At 49.6% G+C, this 11749-nt stretch overlaps 1 protein-coding gene across 1 annotated transcript in view; it reads right to left on the reverse strand.

The window, feature by feature from the left end:
* The window catches only part of LOC308073302 (uncharacterized protein), a gene marked incomplete at its 5' end in the record, with an annotated part of 39825 nt that extends 38710 nt beyond the window's left edge, over positions 1–1115 (reverse strand). The window contains one exon of the mRNA XM_080412179.1: positions 891–1115. Within this exon, the coding sequence (XP_080268305.1) occupies positions 891–1115 (225 nt within the window). The remainder of the gene's footprint in view (positions 1–890) is intronic.
* Between the last annotated feature and the right edge of the window lie 10634 nt (positions 1116–11749).

The raw sequence follows: 11749 nt of genomic DNA on the forward strand, positions 1-11749 counted from the left end.
TATAACAGGGGCTGGATAATGTGCGTATGTATTTTGAAACATGTGAAATGAAACAAAAAAGGAGGCACAGAATACAGTGTGACAGCATGAAACGTTTTCACATCACCTTATGAAAAACAACCATGTGTCTCAATAGAGCCTCCTGACAGGGCTGCTACTGTGCTTATGTACTTTGAAACAAAAGTAGGCACAGAAACAATAAACAGCATGAAACTTTTTAACATAGTATTATGAAAAACCATCATGTGTCCCAAAGGCGCCCGAAGAACCTGTCCGTGGATAATGTGCTTATGCATTTTGAAACATGTGAAATGAAACAAAAAGGGAGGCACAGAATACAGTGTAACAGCATGAAACGTTTTCACATACCTGAAAAACAACCATGTGTCTCAATAGAGCCTCCTGACAGGGCTGCTAATGTGCTTGTGTACTTTTGAAACATGTGAAATGACACAAAAGTAGGCACAGAAACAGTAAACAGCAAGACACGTTTTAACATAGTCTTATGAAAAACCCTCATGTGTCCCAATGGCGCCCGATGAACCTCCTGGGAGTCTGGCGCTAGGAGAAGGCGTAGTCTGGTACCTGGAAACGGCCTTGTCCTTCGTAAAACGCCGGCTCGGTTGCGGTCTGTAGAAGCCCCGAACGCGGTCGTTACACAGAGTGGGAAGGCTAACAAGCTGGTGTTGTCCTAGCGAGGCAAGCTAAGCTAGAACAGCACTGCTAATAACCTGTTGCTTAGTGAAGCTAGTTGGGTGTTAAGCGAACAAAACACTGCCTGACTAGGGCGACGTTATACTAGCAAAGCAGCTAACGTAGCTAGTCTGGCCTAACTCACTCACTTTCCCTCATCCCTGTCGGCTTCCTCCCCTGGTAATTTGGCGACGTGCTTGAGCAGGCGCGGGAACCTTGGAGGAGGGAGAGGGAACGCCGCTAGGCTGCTGCCTCCGGTGGGGCCCACCAGACACAGCAGCAGTGGGCGATGGTGTGCCGTAGCCGCTCTGCAAATGGAGGGTCCCTCCACTCACAGAGGCAACAGCTTGTTTGGTAGCATGGTGGCGCCGCGGCCAGCTGGCTACGCTATCCGGAGGCACCACGGCTGCCGGAGGGCCCATGGTCTGAGGCCGCACGCGGTATGGGCCACCACACACGGCCCTCAGGCCAGTGTCGTCCGCACGGTGCGTCTCGGGAAGGGCCGCTTGGCCGGCTGCATACGAGGCCTCACCACTCAGTTGTACACCGCCCCATCCAGCGAGAGTCTGGCTCTAGCCAGGCGGGAGTTAAGGTGCTTCAAGAGAAAGTTGCAGTCGATGCAGTACCCTGGTACGTTGCAGACTTGGTGAGGGTCGTCGCCGGCGATGTAGTGAGCGTAGCCCGCGAGATCACAGCACTTGCGAGGAGCCTCCATCGTGGTACAGCTAGCGTCGAGTGTTAAGCTAAGCTAAGCTAGGCTAACACCGGTCCGAACAAAGGGCTAAGCTAACCGGCTTAGCAGCTAACTCAACCCGTTCGGGCTAGCCTGGAATAATGGGGAGGAAAACTAAGATGATAGAAAGATTGAAGAATAGCCGCGGGAGCGTGCTAAAAGAAGATTTAACGAAAAGAAAAGCCCGTGGGGGATACAAGTATCTCCGCTTTGGGTTAAAGCTGGTTTTCTGATAAAAATAAATCTAATCCACTGTAGTATGTATTAATAGCCGTGCTGCATCTGCTGCAGAGAAGCTGAAAGAGGAGGAGCCACAGTCACGTGAGGGTTTTATACCCCTAGGACTTACGTCTGCGTGACATACCCTTCACAGCCAATGAGATGGCCCGGGAGTTTATTGTATGTAGCTCTGTGCATCGCCGGGGGGCGCTCATATCCCATAGTGAGTATGTTACGGAGAATTGAAGACAAACTTTCTATTTCCAACTCAAGGGTTCCCAAACATTTCAGGGCCGTGACCGCCCCAAAAGAATCATATTTGAACTAGGGGGACCCCCCCCCCAACCCCCCACCATGACAAGCACTTGTGTAAAGCATTGTAATGTAAGCATTACTTTGAGTTTGACTCGGTTCCACAGATACATATTGTAAAAATAGCCGGAAAAATATGGCTATTTTCACAATGTTTGCTTCTCTCTTATGTAATATTTGGCCAATTTCGTATTAAAAAGGTCTTGAAGTCCTTAAATTGTAACTCTAGAAATGTGCAGTTACCCTGTATACACTTAAACTGTATGTTGGTTTGTTTACTGTTGAGTGAGAAAACAATGTTGCACATTAAGCCAATCATCAAATCATTTGGGGACCGCTCTGGGGGTCCCGACCCTCAGTTTGGGACCCACTGTTCTAACATAATGACACTGTTAATAGAATGACACACTCACAGTGTATGACCACACCAATGACAGCAGCCAATAGGAGGAGACACAGCGTGATTATTATTCCCAGACACACTGCAGCCACTCTGGAGCGACTCTTCTTTGACTCATCAGGGCCTGAACAACACAAGATAAAGACATTTATAATAACTGACACATTTTAACATGTTATGGTGCATTATGACATGATCAATGGTGGAAAAGGGACTCACATTCTTTACTTATAAGTAAAAGTATAATTTTTGCAATGTAGAAATACATTAGTAATAATGTTACAAGTAAAAGTCCGGAATTACAAATTTACTTGAGTAAAAGTACAAAAGTATTGGTATCAAAATGCACTTAAAGTACCAAAAGTAGAAAGTAGTCTTTATGCAGAATGTCCCATTTCACAAGTTTTCAAATGTATAAACATCTTTTGAAAAAACTAATAATCTAAATCTACAAATTAACTAGTAACTAAAGTTTTCAAATCATTGCAGTGGAGTAAAAGTATAATATTTGCATCTGAGATGTAGTGGAGTAGAAGTAAAAGTATAGACAATTGGAAATACTCCAGTAAAGTAAAAGTACCTCAAAAGTGTGCTTGAGTAAATTTACTTAGTGACTTTACACCACTGAGTATATCCTTAACTGACGTAGAGTGGCTTGAAACAGAAATGTCAGTTCTTCCTCTGATGTGTGAATATCTATCAAATGTTTGCCTCATCATGTCATGCCTGTTAAAGCACTTGAGACCCATGCAGTCTCACTAGTATCGGGCAAACAGCCACCAAAAATAGCAGATCTAAAAGCTCACAAGCGGCCATTTTTGGTGAAGAGATTTGGTGTAGAGGAGGGGGGGAAAGGAGGGGCTCTAGTATAGATCCCTGGGCGACTCCGATCAACACAGTATACAATCAAGAATGAAGTACTGTAGGTTTTAAGTGGTGAAGCAATGGAGCACGAATTCCTTATCAATTCCAGATTAAAGGGATAGTTCACCCAAAAAAAACACTTTTTTTCTATCTAGTACTCACCCCATGGAGACTTGAATTCATGGATATTGTTTAGTTTTTGTCTCATTCCTAAGCCAATAATTTGATGACCGTCACACAAAGAGTCTCCTTTGTGTCTCCTACCGGAACCGTTGCCTAACGGTCCGCTGGTCATCAAATTATTGTCTTAGGAATGAGACAAAAACAAAAACATATCCATCAATTCAAGTCTCCATGGGGTGACTAATAGATAGAAAAAAATGTATTTTTGGGGGTGAACTATCCCTTTAATGAAACTGAACTAAGAAGAAAAAGAACACACTGAAAGTGTGAAAGACGGCTAGAATTATGCAATTACTGTGCACTGTGAGTTAAGACAATGAGATTGCAAAAAAATATTCAATCTCTTCTTTTTTTTGTCTTACTGAATGCTATGCACAGTGGTGGAAAAAGTACTCAAATGTTTTACGTAAGTAAAAGTATCAATACTGCAATGTAGAAATACTCTGTTACGAAAGTCCAGAATTCTAAATCTACTTGAGTAAAAGTACAATAGTGTTGGTATCAAAATGTACTTAAAGTACCGAAAGTAGAAAGTACTACTATTATGCAGCATGTCCCATTTCACAAGTTTTCAAATGTATAAAAATCCTTTGTAAATAGCAGATCTACAAGCTCACAATGTGTCACATTTTAGATCGGCTATTTTCAAATGGCCGAAATGTATATAGGGCTGAAGTGGGTAATGTATGTTTTGTAATAGTCAAAACCTAGCTACAAAGTAACTAGTAACTAAAGTTGTTCTTTCGTTTCTTCATAAGAGACTTACTTATGGGATATCATCGCCCTCTGGCGATGGCACAGAGCACAACACATGAGCTCCCGGTACTAATTCCATTTGTTCAGGGTCATGGGACGCGAAACCGGAAACCGGCTCGGGTATAAAACCCCTCGCGTCACAGGGAACACCCTCTTCCTTCACTCTGCAAAGCGAAAGCGCACGGAGCCTGAGGGCGGTTTCAGACTGGGTTCGTTTGAATCAAACCGGTCCCGAGTACGCTTGGCTTCTCCCAGCTGGTCAGCATTCACACTGGCCAAAATCCTTTCGTTCTCAAGACCATTTAATTTAGCAGTAATGGTAAATATGTGCCTCATGGGGGCGCTGTTGACTATGGGGCTTTGGAAGAGAGAATGTCATTCACATAAGAAAAGTCACTCTAGAGTGAATAATAAAGTTTGACTGTGTTCCTGACGTTGTCTCGAGTTATAATAACAACAGATCAACAATACACAACCAAAGCAGTGTGTGCACTGGTCTTTGAAACCTCGAAATGTAACGTCGTCTGTTAATATGATATTGGCGTCACGGACGCATCCTTGGTATGACGTCACGGACTAACCCTTGGTGTATTTATCCTTATAAATACGTTCACCACACATGTGTTTTTTGTTTATTATTTTTCACAGCTCGCGCTACTCAAACACTAGCGGGGTTATTATTTCTTGTCAACATTCAAGTAGAACTATGAGAAGGTATAACCCAGCTAAAATAATGCGTCATTATAACAAATATATAAATGATATATGATTAGCAGTCCAGTCTGTCCACTTCCTTCTCTTGGTACGGATGGATTCACACTGCCGCGTTCCGTTCCCGACTCCGCAGCAATCGGACCCGAGACTACCTCCCCAGGTGGTTTCGAGTACGGTACGGTGATGCGTTACGGGGAACGGTTCGCTACGTTCACACTACCACAACATCTGCCATGTGGTCCGGGGTGCGCACCCGGGACCCGAGTGTGAAACGGCTGTAAAGCAACACTACAGCACGAGGAAACTTTTCGAATCCCAGCAACTCCCAAAGCGAGGGCACCCAGTGTCACTCTACGGGTGATTCGTTCTTAAAAAGTTTCAGTTATTATTATTATTAACTCTCCCGAGTTACTTGATTTTCTATCCTGTCCTCTCAAGTTTTTCCTGCCTCGAGGCAGAAGCTGCAGCGCTACCGCTGTGAAGCAGCTAAAGCTAAACTAAGTGCTAAGCCAGGCTAGTGTTAGAGCTAAGTGCTAGCTAGCCTGTTAGCCTCGGGGGATAAACAAGAGGAGAAGATGGAGGCGCCGCGTGCCTGCGGCTTGGACAGCTGCAGCCTCTTCGTCGCCGCAGAAGATCGTCACCGCCTTTGCATCTCCTGCCTGGGGCCTAACCACGCGTGGATAGCCCTGGATGGTCCGAAGGGTTCGGACGCATGCAAGGCCTGTGGCGACTTCTCCCGACACCAGCTGGAATGCCGCTTCGACAGAGCCAGGAGGCTAGCGGCCTCCGGAGGTAGCGGTGCTCACCCCGACGCTGGCCTCGCCATGGGCTCTATGGCGTCGGTGGTGAGCTCAGGCCCAGGCATGGGCCCACCGCTACATGCTGCTCCATGTTCCAGCGGTGCCGCGAAGAAGACTCAGCGCGAGGCGCTCACCTCTTCGCCGATCGATGCTCCTCTCTCTCCCGCCGTCTCCCTCGCCTGGGACGGCTCCCAGCCGGACGTCATCGACTCGGACGGCGACGGATCCGAAGGAGACGACGTCATGGACGAAGGGGAAGAAGAGAGCGAGCTCACCTCCTACCAAGTCAGCCAGGAGGTGGCAGTGGCCGGCCCGGATCCTCCAGTGGCTCCGGCGGCGGCGGCAGTGGCTCCGAGCAGGACGGCGGAGTCCTCCGAACCCGTGGCGGCCATCCTGAAACGGGCAATCTCCAGATGCGGACTGGAGCAGCCCATGGAGGACGTGAGGGTGGTTACCGGGGCCCCCATCCCGGGTTTCCAGGGGTTGGAACCCCTCACTCCCCGACAGATCGAGTCCAAACTGCTGCCCGAGGCTGAGGGAGTCAGAGCGGCTCTGCACTTCTCGTGGCAGACGGGGAGGAAAGAACCGGAGAAGCTTAGCTTCCCCGTTAAGATCATCTCCGGAGCGGACATGGGGGTCCTGGGTCTTCCTCCGATGGACTTCACCCTGGCGAGCGCCATCGAGCAGGCGAAGAGCGGCTCAGTGCGACACGGCCTGGAAAACAGGCCCATGTTCGTGGACCGCGCTAAGAGAACACACACCGACACGCTGAACACTCTCTACAAGGCCTCGGGCTCGGCTGCAGAGACTTTCAACGTGGTGTCGCTTCTCCAAGGGTCGGCCGCAGCTAGGCTCAAGGAACTGGCGGCTAAGACTCTACTACCTACAACGCTCGCGTCGGTGAACCACCAGGAGTGGGTAGAGGATGCGAAAGAGCTCGAGAGACTGATGCAAGTCGCCATCCTCTGTACCTGCCATGGGCTGATGTGGACCGGCCGGGCCATGGCCCTCACCGCGGATCTGGAAAGGGTCAAATGGCTGGACCTCGCCACGGAGTGTAAGGCGATTCTGTCCACCGGACTCCTCGCTCTACCGCTTAAGGCGGATAATCTGTTCGACACCGCCGCGGATTTGATCACCAAGACGCAGGCGGAGGAAAAGCAGAGGCAGGAGACCGCTGCAGGCCTCCTCACCCCCGGCCCATCTGGTACAGCTAGGCAGCGCCAGCAACGGCCCTCGGGTGGACCGCGTGTGGCCGGACGTCTACATCTTCATCCGCGAGAGCCAGCTCCTGGGAGCGTCCGGGCGGTTCTCTTGGGCCAGGAGAACCGAGGCGCAAGGACGAGAAGCGTGCCCCCCCACCCCCCCCTTCGCCTAGGCCTCAACGAAAGGACAACATGGCTAGGCGCAAGGGGAAGGGCAAGTAACATTTCTCAGCTGATCCCGTCACGGCCTCTTGGCCAGCATCGTGCGTGGTCAGCTCCCCACTTGGGGAAATGTTCTGGTGCTCTTCTTGCCCCTCTGGACAGGGCCACGGGCGGCTCCAGGGGTACACAGAGACTAAAAGAGATGCTAAAAGACAATGAACTAGAACCCGGGAAAACTTGCGATCCGAACCTCTGGACGGACCAGAAGGGCTACGGTTCGCATTTTTCCAGCAGACTTTCATCGTCAATCGATGTTTTGTCTTTTCAAGCAATGGGCCTAACCGCCCGAATGCTGGAAACAGAGGTTTTGTCGCTACGGAGCAGAGGCGTAATCAGAGAAATTTTACTGAAGCAGAGTCCACTGGGCTCTTTTTCAACTTATTTCCTGATGAAAGAGAAGGGGGGGGGGGGGGGGTGAGGCCTTCTCGGTACCTGATGGTTTGGATCAGGTCCCTGAAAGTCATCGTCTTGCGAGTGCTGGCAATGGAAACGTGGTTTCACTCGACACAACGAACGGACTGGAAAGCGAGGTTGGGTCCTTTGGACGCCCACTGTCGCGTCCCAGTCTAACCGTGACACCAGAGGTTCCTGCGCTACGGCTTCGGAACCGTGGTGATCCACTACACGGTGCTTCCGTTCAGCAGCCCACGGAGCCCCGGGGTTTTGGTGGATTGCTCGAACGAGGACATGGCGCAGTAGCAATAGCAGGGTCTCCTCCGGGAGATAGTCCTCATTGCTCTCAAACGCCTTGTATACCACATCGCAGATCGGTTTGCCCTGGACTAAGGGGTCAGTACCACAACGATGTGCTATGCCAACAAACAAGGAGACTTGGATCCCCTTGTGTTGGACTGCTTGGCATGCGTAATGACGCAGTGGAGAGTGTCACTCCTAGCTCTACCACACGCCGTCTGGACACGGAGCCTCCTGAGTTTCAGGTTGGGCACATTTGGATACTGGGCCCTGGTTGGCTCCACACCACTGCGGAGGGAGAGAAGTGGACTCTCTATGGAGGGGGGCCAGACCTAATCTGCCGAGGGCTAAAGTGCGATGCGATTTTGCAAAGGCAGATTCGGCTGGAACCAGGCTACCTCCCCCCCGCTGAGTGCCACAAACTCCCCTGTTGTTCGGAGACGTTTTGGATTAGGACGGGGTCGTGGTGTCCTGCGGACGCCCCCGGGCGCCAGACCAGTGGGTCTGGCTCGTGAGCGGACAAGTTTGAGCTCACAGGGGCTGCCTCCCTATGTGGTGGCCACCATTCAGGGTGCCAGGGCGAGTTCCACGAGGTCTCAGTATGATATCAGGTGGAACATTTTTGAGTCCTGGTGTGATAGGCGCTCGCCTCCGGTAATAGCCTTCCAGGCGCCTTTGGCCAGTGTCCTGACTTTCCTGCAGAGCAGGATGAACCAGGGCCTGGCTTTTTCCACCATCAAGGTGTACTTGGCAGCCATCTCCGCTTGCCATGTGGGGTTCGATGGCGTGTCTGTGGGCCGTAATTCGCTGGTGCAGCGTTTTATGGCGTGTGTGAAACGGGCCAAGCCGGTCAACAGGCCTTTGTTCCCTAAATGGGACCTGGTGGTGGTGCTGGACGCACTCTGCCTTCCTCCTTTTGAGCCGTTGGAGACCGTGACTCTGAGGATGATCAGTCTCAAAACGGTTCTTCTGGTGGCCCTGTGTACAGCTAAGTGTGTTGGCGACTTGCAGGCGCTCTCGGTGAGCTCTGACTGTATGCAGTTCTCAGGTGACGGCAGGAGGGTTTTGTTGAAAACTGACCTGGCCTTTGTCCCTAAGAATGGCGTGATTGCTAGGGCCCCAGTGGAGTTGGGGGCTTTCCATCCTCCGCCGTTTGGTTCAGCGGAGGATATGCGGTTGCACTGTCTCTGCCCAGTGAGGGCTCTGAAACTTTACTGTCAGAAGACAGCGGCCGGCAGGGAGTCAACTCAGCTGTTTGTCTCCTACGGCCCGGGCGGCCGGAGGAAGGCTGTGGCTAAGCCTACACTCTCCAGGTGGATTGTGGAGGCTATCCGGTTGGCCTGTGAGAGTAATGGGACTGTGGTCCCGGTGGGCCTCAGGGCCCACTCTACTCTGGGTGTGGCTGCATCTTGGGCCCTCTACAAGGGGGTTCCGATGCAGGACATTTGCTCGGCAGCAAACTGGTCGTGTCCCTCCACGTTTGCGGCCTTCTACAGCCTGGACGTGGCGGCATCTGAAATGGCGTACACGGTCCTGGGCGTGGCGGCCGGTAGCAGTCAGGCGGTGGATGACAGGGCTTGAGCTTTTTCGCCTTCCACTGACGGGACGTCCTCGGGTCAAGGGGGTCTTGACTTCGTGGCCTTCTACCTGGCCGTGGCGAAACGATGCTTCCCCTGGCTCGGCGGGGCTGGAGCTAGGGGGAAGGAGGACCTGGTGTTCTATGCCTGGGGGTGGACGGGGTCTTTACCTCCTTGGATGGGAAGGGCGGACTTCGGTCTGTTGGGTCCTTGCCTTGAGGCCTTCCTCGCCTCTGACCCGGAGGGTCATGCGTCCGGAGGCCTGGGGTCCTGTTCTTCGGCCTGAGAGATGGACAAGTTCAGTCTCTTTTGACCGTAGAGTCAGACTTTGGTCTGTCAGGTCCTTGCGTTTGGTCCTTTTCTGTCTTGACCTGAGGGGTCAGGCGCCTGGTGGCCTGGACCTTGCCGGGAGGACAGGGTCTGGGGCCATGAGGTGTGGTACGGATGGGGTTCAGCAGGGGCTCCCTCAGGGGACGTCTATGTGTCCCATAAGTAAGTTTCTTATGAAGAAACGAAAGAACAACTAGGGGTTACGTAGGTAACCCCAGTTTTCTTAGTTTCGTAGTAAGAAACTTACCTAAAACCCCTTCTGTGCATGTAGAGTGAAGGGTTACAAGGGTGTTCCCTGTGACGCAAGGGGTTTTATACCCGAGCCGGTTTCCGGTTTCGCGTCCCATGACCCTGAACAAATGGAATTAGTACCGGGAGCTCATGTGTTGTGCTCTGTGCCATCGCCAGAGGGCGATGATATCCCATAAGTAAGTTTCTTACTACGAAACTAAGAAAACTGTGGTTACCTACGTAACCCCTAGTTTTCAAATAATACCGAAAATTGGAATTACTCCAGTAAAGTAAAAATACAATACATACATTGTAGTAAATGTACTTAGTTACTTTACGTCACTGGGTTATGCATGGCCATGTTGACCAGACCCCAGGCTGATGTCTAAAGCAGGGGTCTTCAACAGGGGGTCCGGGACCCTAGGGGGTCCTCAGAGTTACTACAGGGGGTCCGCCAAATCTTTGTGTGATATGATTTTTTTTTACCTTAACCACTTGAACCCTAGCATCCCTTTTCTGAGGAGAACTTTAGCCAAAAATAGCAGATCTTGTGAGCTTGTAGATCGGCTATTTTTGGCAAAGAGGTAAAGGTGTAGAGGGAAAAAAGAGCAGACCAAGTAAACAGAAAAATTGTAATCTGAAACACAATGTTATACAATATAGAGGGGGTCCCTGCTTCATCTCCCTCTCAGATAGGGGGTCCTTGGGCTGAAAACGTTGAAGACCCCTGGTCTAAAGGTAACTTGCAGCAACAGTGTAACCACATGCTGCAATAACCACAAAGTTACATCATTTGTCTTTTCTAGCGTAGATAAAGATAAGCAGAAGTTGCTGTCACAATTGTCGTTGCAACAAACGGGGGAAGTGTAGCTGCAGAAAGACAGGGAGACCTGACAGACATATGTGATAGCCACTGCACTAATGAAATTATATGAATTATATGTAACAATATTTGATATACACACCCTGGTACATACAACACAGTTATTGTGTTTCTTTATCCTAATTAATATTGTTTTGACTTTCAAGAGTTTTTACTGTTCATTGACACTGAATATAATGGTCACATGACCATGCCCACCCCCAACCCACCTGCCATAAATGTCACCCATTCTCACCTGCTCACGTGGAAAGTAAAGTATAATTGTGCCTACACAGAAAGAAAAAAGAAAGAAAGAAAGAAACTGGCAGCTTTCAGAGTACATGTATTCGCACACACAGGGCCACAGACCACCTTGAATTTATTTGGCTAAATTAGAGTATACCCACATCTCCAGCAGCGCATGGTGTAAAGTAACTAAGTACATGTGCAAGTACTGTACTTAAGTACAATTTTGAGGTATTTGTAATTATTCCAATTTCCAATCCAATTCCAATTCCAATTTCACAATGAGCTTGTAGATCAGCTATTTTCAAAGGATTTTTATACATTTGAAAACTTGTGAAATGGGACATTCTGCATAATGACTACTTTCTACCTTTGATACCAATACTTTTGTACTTTTACTCAAGTACATTTTGAATTCCGGACTTTTACTTGTAACGGAGTATTTCTACATTGCAGTATTGCTACTTTTACTTAAGTTAAGGCCTACTGGAGGCCATGCCTACCGTCTTCACATGTGGCCATGCCCACCCCCAACTCCCGTGCCCTGAATTTCACCCATTAATTTAGCAGAATTAGACTATAGCCAGACACCACTACACCCTTTTATAACAGCCATATACATTTATGGCTAATTTATTAGTTGACCATTATAACATTGTATTGTTTACCTCCATGCTGCTCTTGTGCCGTGTTGGTCTGCACAGCATCC

Source organism: Gymnoscopelus braueri, assembly GCF_963280865.1.
Source record: "Gymnoscopelus braueri genome assembly, chromosome: 2".
NCBI lineage: Eukaryota > Metazoa > Chordata > Actinopteri > Myctophiformes > Myctophidae > Gymnoscopelus > Gymnoscopelus braueri.